Source organism: Leptonychotes weddellii, chromosome 8 (assembly GCF_054177405.1).
Source record: "Leptonychotes weddellii isolate Sample4059 chromosome 8, ASM5417740v2, whole genome shotgun sequence".
Taxonomy (NCBI): Eukaryota; Metazoa; Chordata; class Mammalia; order Carnivora; family Phocidae; genus Leptonychotes; species Leptonychotes weddellii.
The window spans coordinates 111043178-111064008 of NC_138376.1; the positions used below are offsets into that span (position 1 = coordinate 111043178).

General features: G+C 37.4%; 1 protein-coding gene across 1 annotated transcript in view; it reads left to right on the forward strand.

Moving 5' to 3' along the window:
- Positions 1-119: 119 nt before the first annotated feature.
- Positions 120-20831, forward strand: part of LOC102733508 (zinc finger C2HC domain-containing protein 1B) — a 48129-nt gene continuing 27417 nt past the window's right edge. The window contains exons 1-3 of the mRNA XM_081827463.1: positions 120-9387; positions 11891-12010; positions 12560-12698. Coding sequence (XP_081683589.1) covers positions 9166-9387; positions 11891-12010; positions 12560-12698 — 481 coding nt within the window. The 5' untranslated portion in view covers positions 120-9165. The remainder of the gene's footprint in view (positions 9388-11890; positions 12011-12559; positions 12699-20831) is intronic.

The following is a 20831-nucleotide window of genomic DNA, read 5'->3' on the forward strand; positions in this document are numbered from 1 at the left end:
TTGTTTTTTTCCTGTAAACTTTTTCAAGGCTTAAGCAATGACACCATCACAATTGTTAATTATTTGGTAAACTGTGACTCCCTTGCAACAGACGAGTTGTTAGTGACCCTTGTTCATGTGTCCATGACTAATGTGTTGCTATCTGGACTGTTCTGGGGGGAAAAAAAAGACACAAAAACTGGACACTCTTGGTCGGAGTTGGGAACAGAATGGCAGAGGCAGAACCATTTTTAGCTGGTGAGCTGCATTTGATAACTAAATTACTAGAATGTGTCTTCTATGATTCATTTGAATATGGCTTTTCCAAAGTTGGTGGGTGTTACCTTGTTTGTTTTAAATTGTAAATCTTAGTATTCTAGGATTTTTAAGAGCTATGAAAAACAGTAGCCTTAGGTATTCAACCAACATAGCTACAAAAAACTCAGCTGAACAGCTTGTCATTATAGAAGTAGAATCTAACTGGGGAGTATATATTTTAATGCTGATTTGCAGAAGCCAAGGGTCAGATGATGGTTTATGTTAGTATTGTGAATGTATTAAATCCTAAGAAGGATGACCATTTATTTTGGTAGCTATCTCAATTGAAGGTTCTTAAAACCAGCGAGAATCTTAAAGACTTGGAATATTATTTTGACTTGATGCTATTCAAATTCCTTCTTGGGAGCTTCTAATATCACTTCACCTATCCAAAGGGTTTAAATCAGCACATTATATATTTTGCAGTCAAGGAAAGGTGACTGTTAGTCATGAGTCTTACTGAAGCATTATTGTGATTTAGGCTGATTAGCCTCCAGATTTAAAGATCTTAATTTTATTCTGGAGAACAAACCTTACGTATTCTGAATTATTTTGTAGAATTTTAGAGTATTTACGATTTGAGTTATCTCTAACAGTGGTTAGGAACTTAACATAAGGTCCTAGCAAATGTTCGAAGTCCAGAGCGACAAGGGGGTTTTTGCCTTCAAGGACTGCATTTTCTGAGGAGGCGGGGTGTGTGCAGCAAAATCTAACTAGCAACACCAAGTCACTGATAAAGTACCACTTGAAATGAGGGTCTTGGTACTTGCTTTTCCCCCTGAAGTGCTCTTACTGCAAATAAAACTTCCTCAAGGTTGGTGTTCAGTTGTCACTTCCACTATAAGCTTTCACCTGACTGTGTAAAGATAGCAAAATCCCTCTGTTGCATTTTTTAAGCTTCTTCCCTGCTTTATGGTCTCCATGGCATCTCTTGGCATCTGAGCTGTATCTTGTTATTCAGTCTCCTCTCAGTAGAACAAACTGAGAGCAGGGAATTTTTATTTACTACTTTATCCCCATGGCCTAGAACAGCTCCTGGCATTTGGTAAATGATCACTAGGTAGTATATAAATGAATGGATAGGGAAGAGATTTCACCAAAGAATTGCTTAAACTTGGAACAATAGGACCTAGACTCAATATTAGCTAGGAGAAAGAAGGCCTAAGGCATCCCAGGTAGGGGCAAAGTCATGAAGAATTTGCCTGCTGTGCCTTAAGCACCTCTTTTGTATGAGAACTTAATGCTTATTAGAAAATCACTTTTTTAGATATTTTAGAGCTGTTTTTTTATAAGTCTTACATATCAAAAGCTATCACTATTTGTGTATATTAACTGGTCCACTGTATCCACACCTCCATTGTGACATCATCAAATGATTTCAGGTGAATGACAACTCCAGCCATCTTGTAGCTTTACAGTTAGATTATCAGTACATTTATGTTGCTTTTTCCTGTGTGTTAATATGTTCTATCCAGCTTGTTGTAGTGAAGGGTCAGGAGAAGGTAAACATTCTAATGGCATTACGTTTTAATTGTTAAACTTTTACGAGAATGTATAATAAAACAAAAACATGGCACTGTTCAGGTTAAGAAATAGAACATAGGGGCGCCTGGGTGGCTCAGTTGGTTAGGCGACTGCCTTCGGCTCGGGTCATGATCCTGGAGTCCCGGGATCGAGTCCCACATCGGGTTCCCTGCTTGGCGGGGAGTCTGCTTCTCCCTCTGACCCTCCCCCCTCTCATGTGCTTGCTCTCTCTCATTCTAAAAAAAAAAAAAAAGAAAGAAAGAAATAGAACATAGAAGCCACCTGTGGTTCCATCCTCAGTTTCATTCCACTCTTTCCCCTCAGTAACTCTTAAGTATTATCTAGGTTGTATTAATCATCAGCTGTATGGTATTCCTTTTTTTTTAAATTAACATATAACGTATTATTTGTTTCAGGGGTACAGGTCTGCAGTTCATCAATCTTCCACAACACACAGTGCTCACTATAATACATACCCTCCCCAGTGCCACCCCATCCCTCCACAACTCTCAGTTTGTATAGTATTCCTAAGCACAATATCTTGTTTAGTTTTGAAACACAAATCTGGCTTTATAAGGGCAATATTTACTACCAGTTGATGAAGGCATCCTTGAGCTGAATAGTCTCTGAGCCTGAGTTTAGCTTCTAGAATTTACAAGAGCCCCAAGAGGAGATGTTGAGCTAGGTGATCGACTCCTAGGGAACACAAGTGACCACAGCTGGAGCATCCTGGATCTCCTGTAGAAATATGTTTAGTGGTTATATGCTCATTTTACATTTTACATCATGGTGATGTCAAGATCAATGCAGAACCTTCTTGTGGAGTGAAAGGAGTGTCCTCCACTCATCTAGATGTCAGAATAAGAAGGGAAGAACAAGCACTCCAATGAGACAGGGTCAAACAAGCCAAGTGTAGAACAGTGGGAGCCAGATACACTAGGACATACTAACCTCAGATTACAAAGACAATGAATATCATGCTCATGACAGACTTCAACATGTCCGTTTTTCATTATATATCTTCAGTATGGAATAGTTGCTCTCTGGTTCTGGTTCCCAGCTGTTATCCTGGGAATTATTTTCTCTCCCTCATGTGTTGAATTGCCTATTTGCTGTATATTTTACTCACGTTGTTTGTTGTGAAGCACATCCTCTAGTAATTGTTGAGACGGTGCGTGGGATGTCAACTTTTTTAAATCCTGCATGTTGAGAAATGTACTCAACCCCCATATTTGGTCAATAGTTTGGCTGGGTATGAAACTATAGGTTGTAGATTTTTCTCCCTCAGAAGTTTAAAGGATTTTTCCTCATTCATTTCCAAGTTTACTGTATGGGAATCTGAAGTCATTCTAATTCCTGATATTTTTGTCAAGTATTTTTTTTCATCTCGGTAGAATCTCTGTTTCCAGAGTTCTGAAATTTCACAATGATGTTATAGATAGATTTTCATCCATCATGCTGTGTCTTTTCAAAGGAAGCTCCTGTCCTTTCAAGGCTTCTGGAAATCGTTAAAATTTTTTATTTTCTTCCTTGGGTTTTCTCCTTTTCTCTCTTGAACTGTTATTTGGAGTAGGACCTTCTGGACCAGAGAGAGGTACTTGAATTATGTTTTTCTTCTCCCATCTCTATGCCATTTTACTTTACTTTCTGAGAAATTTCCCTAATTTTATCTTCCAGTCTTTCTTGAGTTTTTCATTTCTCCTGTAAGGCTTTTAATTTCTAAGAGTTTAATTTTTCTTTAAATTGCTTTTTTATTTGTTTTGGGCTTACATGCTAGAGTTTTTCCACAGATCTTTGGAAATTCCTGTCTGTTGGCTCATGATTAAGACTGGAGGAAGGAGACACTGGAAATTCTGAATGGATAAGTGGCATTTTATGATTTTGAGCTTTATTGTAGAGTGGTCTGGGTGAGCTGTTTGGGAATCTTCCCAGTGTTGGTATCCACAGATATATTTTGTCACGGAATGGTTAGATTCTCCGGGAAGTTTCCATTCTGTCTTGAGAGTAAGGGTCTGGCAGACAGAGTTCTGTGAGCCAAGTACAGGAAGGGGGTTTGAGGTGTATTCTCTGCTTTCAGCATCACTCTTCATGAGAGGAATCACTAGATTAATCACTGTATACATACACACACATCAACTTCATTAATCAAGTTCTTATTTGCCAATTTGCCTATTTGCTAAAATTTGAAACTCTAAAATCAATACGCATGGTGTTTTCATGGTCATTCACAGACCTGCACATAGCAGTTAAAAGGTCGAGTCACCCGACATGCATGTTCTCAGCAAAGGTGGAACAGGGTGATGCTCTCTCTGCCTTCTTGTTTCAGCTCATACTGTAAAAGTGTCCTTTTCACAATCTATGCCACATTTTTCATGTTTTCACAATTTTTCTTGGTGATTTCACTGTTTAAAATGGCCCGTAAATGTTGTGTTGAAATGCAGGAAGGCTGTGATGTGCCTTATGGAGGAAATGTGTCTGTTAGATAAGCTTCATCCAGGCATGAGTTACAGTGTTGCCCACTATGAGTGTTCACTGTTACTGAATCAACAATATATATTTATGCAAGGTGTCTTTAAATAGAAAAACAAAACAAGGTTGTACATTGATAGGTTGATAAAAATAGTGTGACCAGAGGTTCACAAGAGCCTAATCCTATATTCCCCCTAGAAGTATTAAGTCAGTATTTGCTCATTCAGTGCTCACAGAGGCTTTATGGAATATAACTACTACAAATAATGAGTCAACCATAAATATGTGTATATATCTATATCTGCCTACCTGTACCTTCAGCAGTGCCTCATGCATAGGCCTCTTTGTCATTTTTGGAGAGTAGACTTAATGCTAGAGTTGGAGAGGGCAGTCACCCAGGGGTGTAGAGTGAGGGAGAGGATCCAGGAATCAACTTCTTTTCAGAAAACTTTCATCTTGGCCCTCCATATTTTAGCACGCTCTTCCGCATTTATCTCATCCCAGTCCCAGAGGTATATGCTGCTCTGGGGATTCCTGTGACTTTGAAGGGTTTAAGATAAAAATCTTGATGGTTCGTTCTCCCTACTGTCAGCTTGGGAAGTGGATTCTAATGTAGTTTTAAGTCCTCCAAGTCACCATGTCTGTCAGTTTTCCAGAGTCAAATTTTTTTTTATTGTCGTCTTTCTTCCCTGATCGTGCCATTCTCTTTGTCTCTATTTTCCTTTACTGTAGTTTTTTGGGGCTTCGGTGGAAAGCAAAATTTGATGGAGTGTTCTCTCTGCCATCCTTAATTCCTTTTCTTCTTTCAGAACTCACGTTCCTGAGGTAAGTGAGTAAGTTGAGGCCAATATGCTACCCTCTTTACCATAGGGCCATGGAAGATGTCGATGTTGCTAATGTTTGTATGTTCTGGATTGCAAAGGACTTAAGAGTTCTTTGACTTGCTGACAACTGAATGAGAAAATGTCTTCCTTTTGTCTTCTCTACTATGCCTTTATAAGGAAATGTGGATTGGTAGGTGTGTGCACAAAGTATTCTTAACTTCCAGCTCAGAAAGTGAATGTCTAGTCAGAAGTAGAATTTTTTCCAATTTCATTATAGCCATAATCCTCTCCAGGCTTCTTATAAAATTTTTGAACTGAGATCTTTGTAATGCTTATTTTTCACTGTTAACATGCTAAACAAACCTTTTGATGGCTTCCAGATCACTTTCTTTCCCTCATTTAAAAAATTGTCTAAGATTTTAAACCAAAGTGTAAAAATAATAGCCAATGTATAAAAATAATGGCCACTTTATAGTCTATTAAGTAAGAGAGGGTAAAGATAGAAATAGCTAAGTTGATACTGATTGTTTGAGAATCTTTTCTATCAAAAGGTTCTTTTTTAAAATGTCATTGTTTTAATTCTTAAAATGATAATAATCTTTGTAGAAAAATTGAAAATGCAGGAAACTAATCACCTTTACTCTTAACCGCTGTGTATACACACACACACACACGTACATATCTATATAACTCCTAGTCTTTATTTGTATAAAAATGTATCATTAACATTTTCCAGGTTTTTCTCCTGCAAATCCTTTTTAATCACTACATTCTCATTCACTGGTTGGCAACCTATTTCTTAGTATGATTTTTGGCTTTGCAGGCCATATGGTCTCTGTTAACTACTCAACTCTACTGTTGTAGTGTGAAAGCCGCAATAGACATGTAAACAAATGGGTATTTGCCAATAAAACTTTATTTACAAAAACAGAGCTTCAGATTTGACCCACTGGTCACAATTTGCTCACCCCAGATATTTCTTTAAACTTCTTATTTTGACAAAATTAGTGCACAAGAATTGCAAAATAGTAGAGTTCCCACTCACCTTTTATCCAGTTTCCCCAACTTAAGTTACAGCTTAAATAACTCGTACAATATCAAACCCAGGAAATATACATGGGTACAATGTGTATTTATAGTTCCATACCATTTTATTACATGTGTAACCACCACCCACCACAATATGGTTCTAGAACTATTCCTTTTCTCCTCCCCCCCCATTTTTTTTTTTTTAAAGAATCTCTACATCCAACATAAGGCTCGAAGTTACAGCCCTGAGACCAAGAGTCCTATGCTCTATCAACTGAGCCAGTTAGGTACCCCTAGAACTATTCCACTACTCAAAGGTCACCCTCATTCTACTCTGTATAGTTACAACCATCTCCCTCCCGACCATCCCTCCCTGTTGGCAATCACTAATCTATTCTCCAACTCGCTAATTTTGTCATTTTGAGATTGTTCTACAAATGGAATCTTACAATACATGACCTTTTGAGATTGGGTTTTCTCAGCATTGAGATCCATCCAGGTGTTGCATGTATCAATAGTGTTCTGTTGTTGAACAGTATTCCAGGGTTTGGATGTAGCTGTATAACCATTCACCTGTTGCAAGGCATTTTGGTTGTTTTAAATGATTCTTCTAAGGTTCTAGTGATCACATATTCCATGTGACACAGCATTCTGTCACAAACACGATAGACCTTGATCTCCATGTTTAAATTGACTGAGTAACTCGGCAGGTGTTCCCTTCCTTACAGTCAAGCTTCAGAACTGAAAGTGGTTCAGAAAGCGGTAGTCCATCGATTTCAGGTGTTCAGTTGAATCCTATTGTATCCGTCATTCTTTTAAACTCATTGAGCTAATTAAAACTCACTGATTTAAATCAGAGGCTATTTATCCTCCAGGAACTTCCATTTGTATTGCAGGTTAGTACCAGCATACCTATATTTATGGTGATGGTTGAATACAGTTTTAATACTTGTGGAGAGAGAGACCTGGGTTTGAGTCTCCATGTTACCATTTAACTACCTGTGGTCTTTGAGAAGTCCCCTAACTTTGAACCTTTGTTTTCTTACCTGTTAAAAAAAAAAATAGTCCCAACTCTGTGAGGAGTAAATGAGATTATTGTAGGAAAAGTGTTTAGGAAACAGGAAAATACCATACAAACGTTACAGTACTATTCATAAAAGTAAAAATCATCTTCCATTAGTGGTTTAGAAAAAGCAGTTTTATTATTAAAATGAGTCCTTTTATTAACTAGTAAGTATATGCTTGCTGAAAAAAAATAAGACTCCGTTTTACAGAGTTAGAAGGCCAAAAGAACAGAGAAGAAGAGTAATATTTCTATATGCTGTAATGGATGACCTGTGTTGCAGATACAATACCATCTGGCAGATGTGAGAAGAAATCATTTAAATCAACAATGTCTGTAATGAGCTACCATCTGATTCCTGTTAATCAGTCCTTCCTTTTTCAAACTGTCTTCTCTTGGTTTCCATGACCTTGTTCTCTCCTGTTTCTCCTTCTGGCTTATCATCCTCATCTTCTTGGCCCTTAAATACGGAGTTCCCTAGGGATCATCCCTGTACTTCTCTTTCCATGACCTCTTCCCTGGCAATATCATGCCTTTACATCACTCTCCAAACAAAGCCTACATCTGTGTCTCTAGCTCTGACCTCCCTCATTTCCATCCTGCTGGCTGGATGACTCTCTCAAACTCAGTATTTCCAAAGCTGAGATCATTTTTCTTACTAAGATGGCCCTTCTTCTCAAATTTTGTTTCTGTCCACAGCCCGACCGTCTTCTCAGTCCTGCACTGTTCTCTTTGTCACCTCACTCCTTCTACATCTAGTCATGTTGTCAATTCCTTGAGCACAGTGTCTCTCATTTCCTCTTTTCTTTCCATTTCAGGCCTACACCTTTAGCTTTTTAACTGAAATAGCATCTTCCCTCCCCACTACCATCCATTCAGCCGTCCACAGCTCTGTTCAGATTCTTCCTACTCAGTGTCCCTGATTGTTCCCCTTGTTTGTAGAATAAAGCCCAGATTATTAGTCTAGTATAACATCATCTCCATGATCAGCTTTTCTAATCTATATGCTCAACTCCAGATGAACTTAAAGTAATGAGGTGAAACCTTTACAGAATTCCACAATGTTTTCCTTTCCTTGTGACACTTAACTTCATTTAATGGCACACTCTCTCTCCTTTGCTGGACCCATGTATGGTTTCTCTCAATATTTCCACAGAGTTGCATGTAGCAGGTAGTTACAGAATGAAGTATTGGTCCTAAGGTAGGAACTCAGTTGGTGTTTGGCCCACACATTCAACAAGTATTTTATTGTGCACACCTTACTATGGGTCAGGTACTTTGAGACATGGGGCACATGTGGGTGCAGTCTCAGCCTCTTTTTTTTTTAATTGACTTTATTCTTCATTTAACTTTTAAAAACACTAGTTGAATATTAAAAACAATAGCAAGTAGTGACCTCCTTGTGATTACAGCCCCTCACTCATTCACTACTGCATATAAAATGCTAGCAGTGAGTGTTATTCACTGACTTCATTAAGAAGTCTGACCAAACACCCCTCCTTAGGATGTTGCTCATCTTCCCATCCTTCTGCATTGTAATGGTACCATCTTTCCTGATTTGGATAGAAGTCCCATTAGTTCTACCTGGTCCATTTCATCAGTATCTTATACTCCCTTCCTCTCAGGTAGGAGTTTTTCCAGCAATGAGCATTTATTGAGAGAGTGCCATTCTCAGGAGATTTTAAATTTGATGATTAGGTGACTTTTCATATGATCTGTGATAAATTGTCACACCTTCATTTAGCACACACATAGGCCTTACATCCTAATAGAAATCTTAAAAATGTTACCATTAGATAATTTATGACTTTATACTAAAGTATTAACTTTGCATTTATGTCTAAAGCAAAGCTATTAGGCACTTAATTCAGGAATATGTTAAAGAATTGTACTCTGGTTGCCTGAAGGACATGGAATTTACCTGTTAGTGAAGTGAGAAGTCTATATTAGAAAAAAAAGATGGTTGAGTTCATGAAGTATCTTCCTAAGAGAAGGAAGTTGGTGGGGAGGGAAAAGAGAGTGAGGCGATCAAGCTATCGAGGTCCCCTCCAGTTAGTCATTTCTTCTCGGGCAGGCAGTTCCACGAAACTAACATCATGTGCTTTTGGATCTTATACAGATGGCAATCGGGAGTTACTTCCCTGTGAAGTCTGTGGAAGACGCTTTGCAGCAGATGTTCTGGTAAACATAAAGACATTTTGTAGATGTGTTTCGTTGGAGTTAAATGAACTGTCAAGTCAGTGAGGAGGCTGCAGCGGCAAAGATTAAAGACAGATGTGGAGGGAAAGCAAGGGAAGAGAGGTCCATAACCTATGGCTGGCAGGTCCAGAGGACACCGAGGCACATAGATGCCACCCCATTCAAGAGGGAGCTTAATTAAACATGGTACTCTTAGAAAAAGGATGCCAGATGAAAGTGTTTTGGCACAGCTGATTGTCTCTTGAGAGGTTTTGGCTCTTTTGCCTTTTCTATAAGCATCAAAAATTCAAATTTTAAGGCCAAAGCACCAGGGAAATTAGCTAGTCAAGAGGAATGAACATTGAATTTGGAGCATCTGGAAACTTGGCTTTTAGCCTCAAATTTGTCACTAATTCTGACAAGTCCTTTAACCTCCCTCTGTTTCCTGCTTTGCCACGTATAAAGACAGAACCTTTCAATTTCAGGGATTTTACGTAATTTGAACAAAATGGATGTAAGGCCTGTTCCAAGATCTAATTGTTAATCAGATTCAAAGTAACTACATGTCAAGGCCCCTGATTGATGCCTATAAAGTGGAATAAAGGCTTAATTTCAAAATTAGGGAATCAAACAGGTATTAGATTCCAATATTATAAAGAGATTCCCAAGAAAAATGTTTAAAAAAAAAAAACTTGAGGTGATAATGCAACTCCGAGTTTGAACATTTTAGATCAAGGAGATGTAACCAAACTTAAAGGATTTAAACTATACACCTGACTGCATTTGGGGTGAAAGACTGTACAGTGAGGTTGTAGGTTTTCTTTCTCTGGGGAATTTTAAAAATGAAATATCTGTTCTAGTTAACTATAGCTAGAACTTCTGAATTTAGCAGCAGGAGCTCCAGGGCCTATTGTGGCCCAGGAATCCACCGGTGTGTTCCTTTTGCCAAGCCAGGCCTGCACCCCATAAGAACGAGTTTGAGACCTAGAAGGTACCATCCATTTGGGGATCACTAAATGTCATCCCCAATGTGTTGGGTCCTCTTGGGTTTTACTTCTAGGCCTATCTCTAGGCTACAAAGAGCATTTGATCAAGTGATAACGATCTCTCTCTAATTTAAAATGGTATGGCTTGGGGGCTCCTGGGTGGCTCAGTGGGTTGAGTGTCTGACTCTTGATTTCGGCTCAGGTCATGATCTCAGGGTCCTGGGACGGAGCCCCACATTGGGCTCTGCACTCGGTGGGGAGTCTGCTGGAGATTCTTTCTCTCCCTCTCCCCCTCCCCTCTTGTCTTTCTTTTTCTCTCCCTAAAATAAATAAATAAATCTTTAAAAATAAAATAAAATGGTATGGCTTGTTTGTAACAAGGTGCAGGGATTTTTATAGAGCCCTGTATTTTGTTGGACGAAGGAACTGTGTGTTAGCTATTATGAGTTACATATCCACCAAGGAAGAGGACATTTAGTTGGAAGTTGTTGGTGTAATCCTATAGTGATGCTGTAACAGACTTTGTAAGGGTCGTACACAGGCAGAGAGCTCTGTGTGTTGATTCCCTGTCTTATGTACTAGAAATGCTGAGTACTTAAAGGATTACTTGGCTGGAGTAAAGAATGTTTTCCCTGCCGATCGTCTGTTAAATGTTAAATATTGTAACATTGTAAAACTTAATATTAAATGCTTAGATTTGCTCTGAAATAAATGACTTCATGGATGTGAAATGTTTGGATAAATTAAAGGAAAATATCTTCATAATGTAAATGGAATTGGTGTATCCTTCATTTATTTGTATGGTTGTCCCAGTTGTCTTTTGCAGATGTTCTCAAATATTTCTTTGAAACCTCTCCACTTCTTGAGGCAGTTAAGTAGTTTAATTTGCTGTATGCAGAAAAGTGACCCCATTAAATTCAATTTTGAAATTGCTGAGTGGTAAGAAGAGTTTTCCTGAGAAGGTTCCACTGGTAGGAACTAAGTTTCCCCTTGCTGTATGCAAAGGACTGTTTCAAAAGGATGGCAAAACAGTATTAGGATTGTTGGGACTCAGATTCTCTGGTAGGTTACTGGATGACTTGCTCATGGAATTTGGGAATTGTGGACACAGGAAACCGAACAGAAGACATAATCAGGAGAACTTCCTTGGCTTCAGTGAGTACCTAGCTCACTATCAGAAATATTTATTTCAATTTAAACTAGAGAGTTTGCCTTTTCAACATTATTTAATGCCTGGAACCACTCACACAGCCCAAGTGGTAGAATTCAATATATAAAACCAAATTCGAGGTAAGTCTCTGTAGCTGCAGAGGCCTCTTCTTGACCTTACCCTCACGCAATATCTAGTGATGTGTAACAAGGGTGGAGAGAGCCAGATGGATTTGCTCTGCTGTGCTTTGAGAGTTGGAGAATGAACTTGGCTCCGAAGGTGAACCCTGTCACTCCAATGGGGGCTGCCTGAGTACAAACCTTGTGACTGTACATGTTAAAAATTTTAATCCCCACTGTTTCTTTTCTAGGAAAGGCATGGACCAATATGTAGAAAACTCTTCAACAAAAAACGTAAACCTTTCAATTCCTTGAAACAAAGATTACAGGGCACTGACATTCCCATTGTGAGAAAGGCTCCTCAATCCAAGGTACTATCAATATCTTGTTTACTGTTCTTGATTACATCCTTAAGTACATTAAAGCCTCTTTTTGGCTCTCTGGTTTCATTTTTGCTTGGTAGTGCAGTGTAATGTCATGTAAGTATAATCCACCTTTACTGTTTTCTTTTTAATCATGCTCACTTAGATTTCGAAATGTATTTCAGATATTTTCCAGATGTGGCAAAAAAGAATCTTGTTTATGTTTTCATTAGTCTAGCGTTAAATCTAGCAATTAACTTGGAAGAGAATCCTTTTTAATCTTAAATTTAAGTTTTTCTTTAAAGTTTTGTAGCTTGTTTTTCTGACGGTTATTTTGTGTTTTCCCTCACTTCAGTGACTTGCAAATTTTATTACTGTATTTTCCAAACCTCCTTTTTTGTACTTTTGAAAACAAATTCTCTTTTCCCTCAAAATTTCAGTCCTATTTCGTATAAATTTAAATCTCAGGTTAAAATAGCAAATAATCTTAAAATAAAATAAAATAGCAGTGGAGAGATGTACAGTCTAGGTAGTATATATTGGTTTTGTTTTTTATAGCCTCAACCTGTGAGGAGATCTAACTGGAGACAACAACATGAAGACCTCATTAATGCCATCCGATCGGCAAAGCAGTGTACGCTAGCCATTAAAGAAGGCCGACCTCTCCCACCTCCACCTCCTCCATCCATCAATCCAGGTGTGTGGCCAGTTTGGTTTGCTTTTGGCATTTTACTCTTAACCAATTGTGCTTGATTTGGGGCCAAATCATTATGACTTGCTTCCTCCTATGCATTCTAAAATAAATAATAGCAATTAAATTGTATAAAAGTAATTTTATCATATATCTTATCCTAATTTCTTTTTAATTCTGCATAAAGATTCTGTGTTTCCTTCTAACTCCATGAGAACACCACTGTACTCAGTGTCATGGCCTTTCACATCATGGTGTATGAGAATGAGGCTGTGCAGGGTAGTTCCACAGTAGCTCCACAGGGTCAGATACCCATAGCTCTGGGTTATTTTGGGGTGGGGGTTTTGTTTTGAGATTAAAATCCCATGATCTAAAATTCACCATTTTAGCCATTTTAAGTTGTGTAGTTTCGTGGAAACCTAAAGGTTTCTTACCCTAAACTTTTTATTTTGAAAGTTTTCAAGTTTACAGAAAAGAGGAAGAAATAGTACAGTGATCACTCATACCTTCCACTGAAATTTGGCAGTTGTTGACGTCATATTCTCTGTCCTTTTATTTGGGGGGGGGGTGCAGAACTATTTAAAACTAAGTTTCAAACATCATAACACTTTACCCTTAACTATGTCAGTGTGCATTTCTTAAGGATGAGTGCATTCCCTTGCATAATATATAGACTTATATTTTCCCAGTTATCTTAAGAATGTCTTTTAAAGCTCTCTGCTTGCCCCCTAGCCACAATCTAGGATTCAGTCAAGGTTCATGCATTTTTGTTGTCTCTTTTCCTTAATCTTGCACAACACCCCTATCAGGCCAATTATCTTTTAGAATACTTCTTTTGCTAGATATGTCTGTTTTTTAACTCAGGCTAATGTTTAACTTGTTCCTCTGTCCTGTTTTTTTGTAAATTGGAAATTAGGGCTAGAGGCTCTATTAGATTAATAATAATATTAATCCCTATCAGATATAAGATCTTCAAATATTTTCTCCCATTTTGTGGACTGTCTTCACTTTCTTGATGGTATCTTTTGATGCACAAAAATTTTTAATTTTGAAGAAGTCCAGTTTATTTTATTTTTCTTTTGTTGCCTAGTGTTTGGTGTTAAATCCAAAAAATCAGTACAAAATCCATGTCATGAAGCCTTTCCTGTATGCTTTCTTGTAAGAGTTTTATAGTTTTAGCTCTTACGGTTTTCTCTTTGATCCAGGTGGAGTTAATTCTGTATGTGGTATAAGGTAAGATCCCAACTACTTTGGAAGTTGGATATCTAGTTTTACATGTGGATATTTAGTTTTCTCAGCACTATTTGTTGAAAAGACTATTCTTTCCCCATTGAATGATCTTGGCACCATTATCAAAAGTCAGTCAGTTGACATATATGTGAAGGTTAATTTCTGGGCTGTCTGTTCTAGTCTATTTCCCTTATGCCAGTACCACCCTATTTTGATTACTCTAATAAATTTGTAGTAAGTTTTGAAAGTTCTCCAAGATTGTTTTGGTTATTTGGGGACCTTTGAGATCTCATATGAATTTTTAGGATGATTTTCTATTTCTGAAAATGCAATTGGAATTTTGATAGGGGTTGCATTAAATCTGTACATAGACTTAGGTAGTGTTGTCATCTTTTTTTTTTTTTTTTTTAAAGATTTTATTTATTTGAGAGAGAGAGAGAGAAACAGCATGAGAGGGGATAGGGGCAGAGGGAGAAGCAGGCTCCCCGCTGAGCCGGGAGCCCGATGCGGGACTCGATCCCAGGACTCCGGGATCATGACCTGAGCCGAAGGCAGTTGCTTAACCAACTGAGCCACCCAGGCGCCCGGTAGTGTTGTCATCTTAACAATATTGTTTTCCAGTCTATGAACATAGGATGTCTTTTAATTTATTTATCTTCTCTTTAATTTCTGTCATGAATATTTCATTGAATAGGTGTAGGAATATACAAGTCTTTTACCACCTTGGTTAGATTTATTCTTAAGTATTTTATTCTTTTTGACGTTATTATAAATGGAAATGTTAACTTTGTTTTCAGGTTGTTCATTGCTAGTGTATAGAAATATGACTGACTTTTGTGTATTTTGTATCCTTCAACTTTGTTGAATTTTGTTACCTCTAACAGTTGTTTTTTTGGTGTGGAATTTTTAGGGTTTTCTACATATAAAATTATGTCATTTGTGAACAGACATAATTTTTCTTCTTCTCCAATTTGTCTTTTATTTCTTTTTCATGTCTAAATCCTCTTGTTAGAATTTCCAATACTATATTGGATAGCAGTGGTGAAAGCAGACATCCTTGTCTTGTTTTCCATTGAGTAAATATTATCTGAGGGTTATAATTGGCTATTTAAAGCATAAATAATAGCATTTTATGAGGATTATGATGTGGAAGTAAAATGTATGAAGACAATACAAGTTTAAGGAAAATGGACATACATTGTTGAAAGGTTTCGTCTACATGAATAGGTTTAGTACTCATTAAACATGAATAGGTATAGTATTATTTGAAGGTAGAGTTGTATATCTTAACGATGCCTATTTTATTTTTTTAAAGATTTTTATTTATTTATTTGGCAGAGAGAGAGTGTGAACATGAGCACGAGCAGGGGGAGTGGCAGGCAGAGGGAGAAGCAGGCTCCCCACTGCGCAGGGAGCCCGATGCGGGAATTGATCCCAGGACCTTGGGATCATGACCTGAGCTGAAGGCAGACACTTAACCGACTGAGCCACCCAGGCGCCCCATCAAAGATGCCTATTTTATTATATTTTATTTTTATATATTTATTTTTAAAGATTTTATTTATTTATTTGACAGAGACACAGCGAGAGAGGGAACACAAGCAGGGGGAGTGGGAGAGGGAGAAGCAGGCTTCCTGTGGAGCAGGGAGCCCGATGTGGGGCTCAATCCCAGGACCCTGGGATCATGACCTGAGCCGAAGGCAGACGCTCAAACGACTAAGCCACCCAGCCGCCCCTAAAGATGCCTATTTTAAACTCTCGAGTAAACGCACAAAAATATTGACATGTAGCTAATAACACAGTAAGTGGAGTAGAGCTAAAATGAAAAAAAAAATTCAGTCTAAGAGAAGATAGGAAAAGAGGGGGGAAAAACAAAGAAAAGGTGGGATAAAGACAAAGCAAGATGGTAAACTTAAACCTAACCATATTTGCATATAAATGACCTAAACCCTTCAGATAAAAGGCAGATTATCATACTAAATAATAAAGCAAGGTCCAATTATATACTTTCCCCAAGAAATACACTTTAAATATGAAGACACAAATAAGTGTGCCAGTCAGGTGACAAAACAAGGAGGTGAGGCAGGTAGGCCTAAAGCAGTGACACCCTCACTAAGGGACAGGTGCTCCTGCACTAGCAGGGCTCTTGCCTCAAAGGAACACATACCAGGCTCCTGCACTAGCAGGGCTCTTGCCTCAAAGGAACACATACCAGGATTGCCGGATCTAATTTCTCAAAGGATGGCAAAAACTGCAGATTTCCTGATTTCTAACTATCAGAAACTCAGTTTTTTAGAAACTTCGGGTTTGAATCTCTGAGGTTGGAAGTCGGGCAGTGGTTTTCCTTGGAGGGGTAAGGATGACCAGGAGTGGACATGAGGAGCATTGCTAGGAATGTTCTGTGTCTTGATCTGGGCTGGTTACATGGGTGTGTGCAACTTATAAATTATATTTCATGGAGACCTACACTTAGGATTTGTGCCTTTTCTCTTGGATAAAAAGGTAAAAGAAATAAACACCAGCAGTGTCAAAACAACTGTAGATTGGCATGTGAAAAGCATGGGGAAGGATATGTGTGCAAACAATCATAAAACTAGAGTGACTAATGTTAGTATCAGTCAAAGCAAACATCAGTGTTATTAACAGGGATAATGATTAAAAATACATTCATCAGGAAAGCTTATCAGTCCCTAAATGTTTATGTACCTAGTAACAGCTTCAAAGAACATGAAACAAAAACTGGGCGGAGAAGTAGAAAGATTCACAATTATATTTGGAGATTTTATCGTTCCTTTCTTAGTAGCTGATAAAATAAGCAGCAGGAAAATCAGGAGGGATATAGAAAATTTGAACAACAGTATCAACCAGTTTGACCTAATTGATATCTATTGCTATAATGTGACATGCAGCAACAGCAGAATATAATTCTTTTTAATTACACATGGAGCATTCATCCAAGATAGGCCATGTGGAAGACCACAAAGTGAGTCTCAATAAATCATTGAAATCATACAGGTTATGTTATTTGACACAGTAGAATTAAGTTAGAAGTTAATGATGAAAACATCTAGAAAATTTCCTAATATTTGGAAATTATCAACTCATTTCTAAATAATGCATGGATTTAAGAAGAAATCATAAAAGAAATTAGTAAATATTTTGAACTGAGTGGCAATGAAAAACACATCAAAATTTGTGGGATTCAGCTAAAACTGTCTAGAGGGAGTTTTATAGCTTTAAATTCTCATATTAGAAAAGAAGGTTTAAACTGATTATTCTTCCTCTTTAAAAAGTTAGAACAAATTATACCTAAATTAAGTAGAAGGAAGAAAATAGTAAATGTAGTTTACCATATTAACAAAATATTTTTAAAAGCAGATGATCATCCCAGTAGACACAGGAAAAGCCTGTGACAAAATACAGCACCCATACATGTTTAAAAAAGAAAACTCTTAGGTAGAAATAGAAGGGAACACCTCAATAAAGGACATCTTTAAACAATCTATAGCTAACATTACACTTGATGAAAAACTGAGCACTTTTCCACTGAGATCACGAAAACGCAAGGATGTCCTTTCTGACCACTTTTGTTCAACTCTGTACTGGAGATAAAGTACCCAGTGTAATAAGGAAATAAATTATCAGAGAGAAAGAAGTAAAACTGTCTTTATTCACAGATAACATAAAATCATGAATAAGTATAGAAAATCTTAGTAAACTATAAGAAAGCTACTGGAATTAAAAGTTCATTTAACATACTTTCAGGATATAAAGTCAAGGGGCGCCTGGATGGCTCAGTCGATTAAGCGTCCGACTCTTGATTTTGTCTCAGGTCATGATCTCAGGGTTGTGAGATCGAGCCCCCTGTCGGGCTCCACACTTAGTGTGGAGTCTGCTTAAGATTCCCTCTCTCTCTGCCCCTCCCCCCTTGCTCGTGTACACTCTTTCTCTCTTAAAAAAAAAAAAAAAAGGATATAAAATCAATATACACAAGTAAATTTTATTTCTATATACTAGCATAAACAATTGAAAAACAATTAGAAATACTATTTACAATTATGAAAAAACTAAGTACTTCGGTATATATTTAATAAAATATGTGTAAGACTTGAAAAATGAAAACCACAAAACACTTTAGAGAAATTAAAGAGGACCAAAATAAATGGAGAGATTTACCATTTTCATGATTCGGAAGAGTCCCTATTATGTTATGATGTCAATTCTTCGCACATTGATCTATGGACTCAATGTAATTCCAATAAAAATCCCTGCAAGTTTTCCTTGCCAAGTAGGAATTCACCAGTTGATTCTAAAATTGTATGGAAACTCAGATGATCTGGAATAGCCAAGATGGTTTTGAAAAAAAGGAAAAAGGCAGAGGACTTACACTACCTGATGTCAAGAATTACAGTGATGTTACAGTAATAAAGTAATTTGATATTGGTATATCAGTTGAACAGAAAAGAGAATCTAGATGTGGACCTCCCACCCATGTATTGGTTTTTGACAAAGAACATTCAGTGTGGGAAAGGATAATCTTATTAACAAATGAAACAGGAAACTAGGTATCATATTTGGGAAAAATGAGCCATGTTCCTTATGTAAAAATTAATTGAAAAAAATTAACTGATAAAAATTAATTCACAATGGAACATGGACCTAATATAAGTGCTACAATTCCAAGATTTCTAGAAAAAACAAAAATCTTTGGTCTAAGAGTCAACAAGGATTTCTTAACAGGATGCAAAGTGTACTAATGATTTTTAAAAAGGAAATTGATAAATTGGGCTTCACCAAAGCTAAAATTTTAGTTTTGAAAGACACCATTAGAGTGCAAAGGCAAGCCACAGGCTGGGAGAAAATATTCACAATACATATATCTGACAAAGGACTCAGACTAAAAATATGTAAAGAACTCTTACAACTCAAAATAAGACAACCCAATAAGAAAAAAGGCAGGAGATCCATTCAAACAGACACATCACAAAATAAGCCAATAAGCACATAAAAAGATACTCGGCATCATTTCTGATAGGGAAATGTGAATTACAACCGTGATGAGATACCACCACATACCCACTTGAATAGCTGAAATTAAAGACTGACAATACAAATGATAGCCAGGATGTAGAGCAGCTGGAAGTCTCCTACACCCCTGATGGTGTATAAAATAGTACAGCTACTTTGCACTGGTATTTTCTTAAGTTAAACATATACTTATTTATAGAGCAATTCTATACCTAGGATTTATGTGAAAAACTGGAAATAAGTTCTTAAAAAAGACATATGTTAATGTTCATAGTGGCTTTATAGCATAAACTGAAAAAAAAAAAATGTCCATCAGCAAGTGAATGGATGAACAGAACAGAATACAACTCCACAGTAAGAAGAAAGTGCTACCATACATGCAGCAACATGAAATTATAGAGCAGATATCTTTAGTGACAGGAAAATAGAGTTTTGATTGCTTGAGACTGGGTTTGAGGGAATATTGACTGAAAAGGGGCTTGAGGGAACTTTTTGGAGTGATAAAACTGTTCTATATTTTAATTGGAGTGGTTGCACAAATGTGTACTTTATCAAAACTCATTGGCCAGTACACTTAAAATACTTGGATCTTCCTGCATGTAAATTATTTCTCAAAGTTCATTTTAAAAAGACCAAAACCAATCCCCAAAACCACAGGGGAATCATACTATAAAAATCATCTGAAAAATAAATAATCTGAACTTCTATACCAGAAAATAATCTCTAAAAATATATAACTTTTTAAAATTATTTTTAAGTACAGTTAACATACAATATTATATTAGTTTCAGGTGTACATTAGTGATTTGACATTTATGTGCATTACGAAATGCTCACCGTGTTAAGTATAGTTACCATCTGTCACCATACAAATTTATTACAGTATCATTGACTATATTCCCTATGCTGTACTTTTCATCCCCATGACTGACTGACTTATTTACTTACTTTTAAGTTTTGAGGGGAAGACGAAAATATTTGGTACTGAAGGAAGTGCACAAGAATGTGGAGTAAAAGATTATGTTGGCTGGGGCACCTGGGTGGCTCAATCAGTTAAGCGTCTGACTCTTGGTTTCGGCTCAGGTCATGATCTCATGGGTTGTGGGATCAAGCCCAGCCTCAGGCTTTGGGCTCAGCAGAGAGTCTGCTTGAAGATTCTCTTCCTCCGTCCCTCGCCTCGCTTGTGCATGTGCTCTTTCATTCTCATTCTCTCTCTCTCTCAAAAAAAAAAAAAAAAAAAGATTATATTGGCTCTCATAATTTTCCAACATGAAAAGAGCTTTACCTTGACTATCCTTAATACAGGAGATTATTTCAATTGCTGAATGATTTAAATTTTAGAGCTCTATGTGAAAAATAAAGTATATTTAGTGTTGAAATTGATCATTGTGGGTGTTGTTGGTCTTTCACCCATTGACAGAGTACATCCTAGTTTTCTGCTGTTCTTGTATAATTTTCCTTGATTAATTTAGATTTTATTTATTTGAGAGTGAGAGAGCACAAGCAGGAGGAGAAGCAGAGGGAAAGGGAGAAGCAGGCTCCCCAGTGAGCAGGAAGCTCAAAGTGGGGCTTGATCCCAGGACCCTAGGATCATGACCTGAGCCAAAAGCAGACACTTAACCAACTAAGCCACTCAGGCGCCCTTCCTTGATTAATTTAATATGCTTTTTTTATCAGAGGAAGAGAAAAGGAGTAGGCTAGGATGCTTTATTTTTTTTTTTTTAAGGTTTTATTCATTTGAGAGATGGAGAGAATGAGCAGCGGGGAAAGGCAGAGGCAGAGGGAGAAGTCCATTGAGAGCCCGATGCGGGACTCTGATCCCAGCATCCTGGGATCATGACCTGAGCTGAAGGCATATGCTTAACCGACTGAGCCACCCAC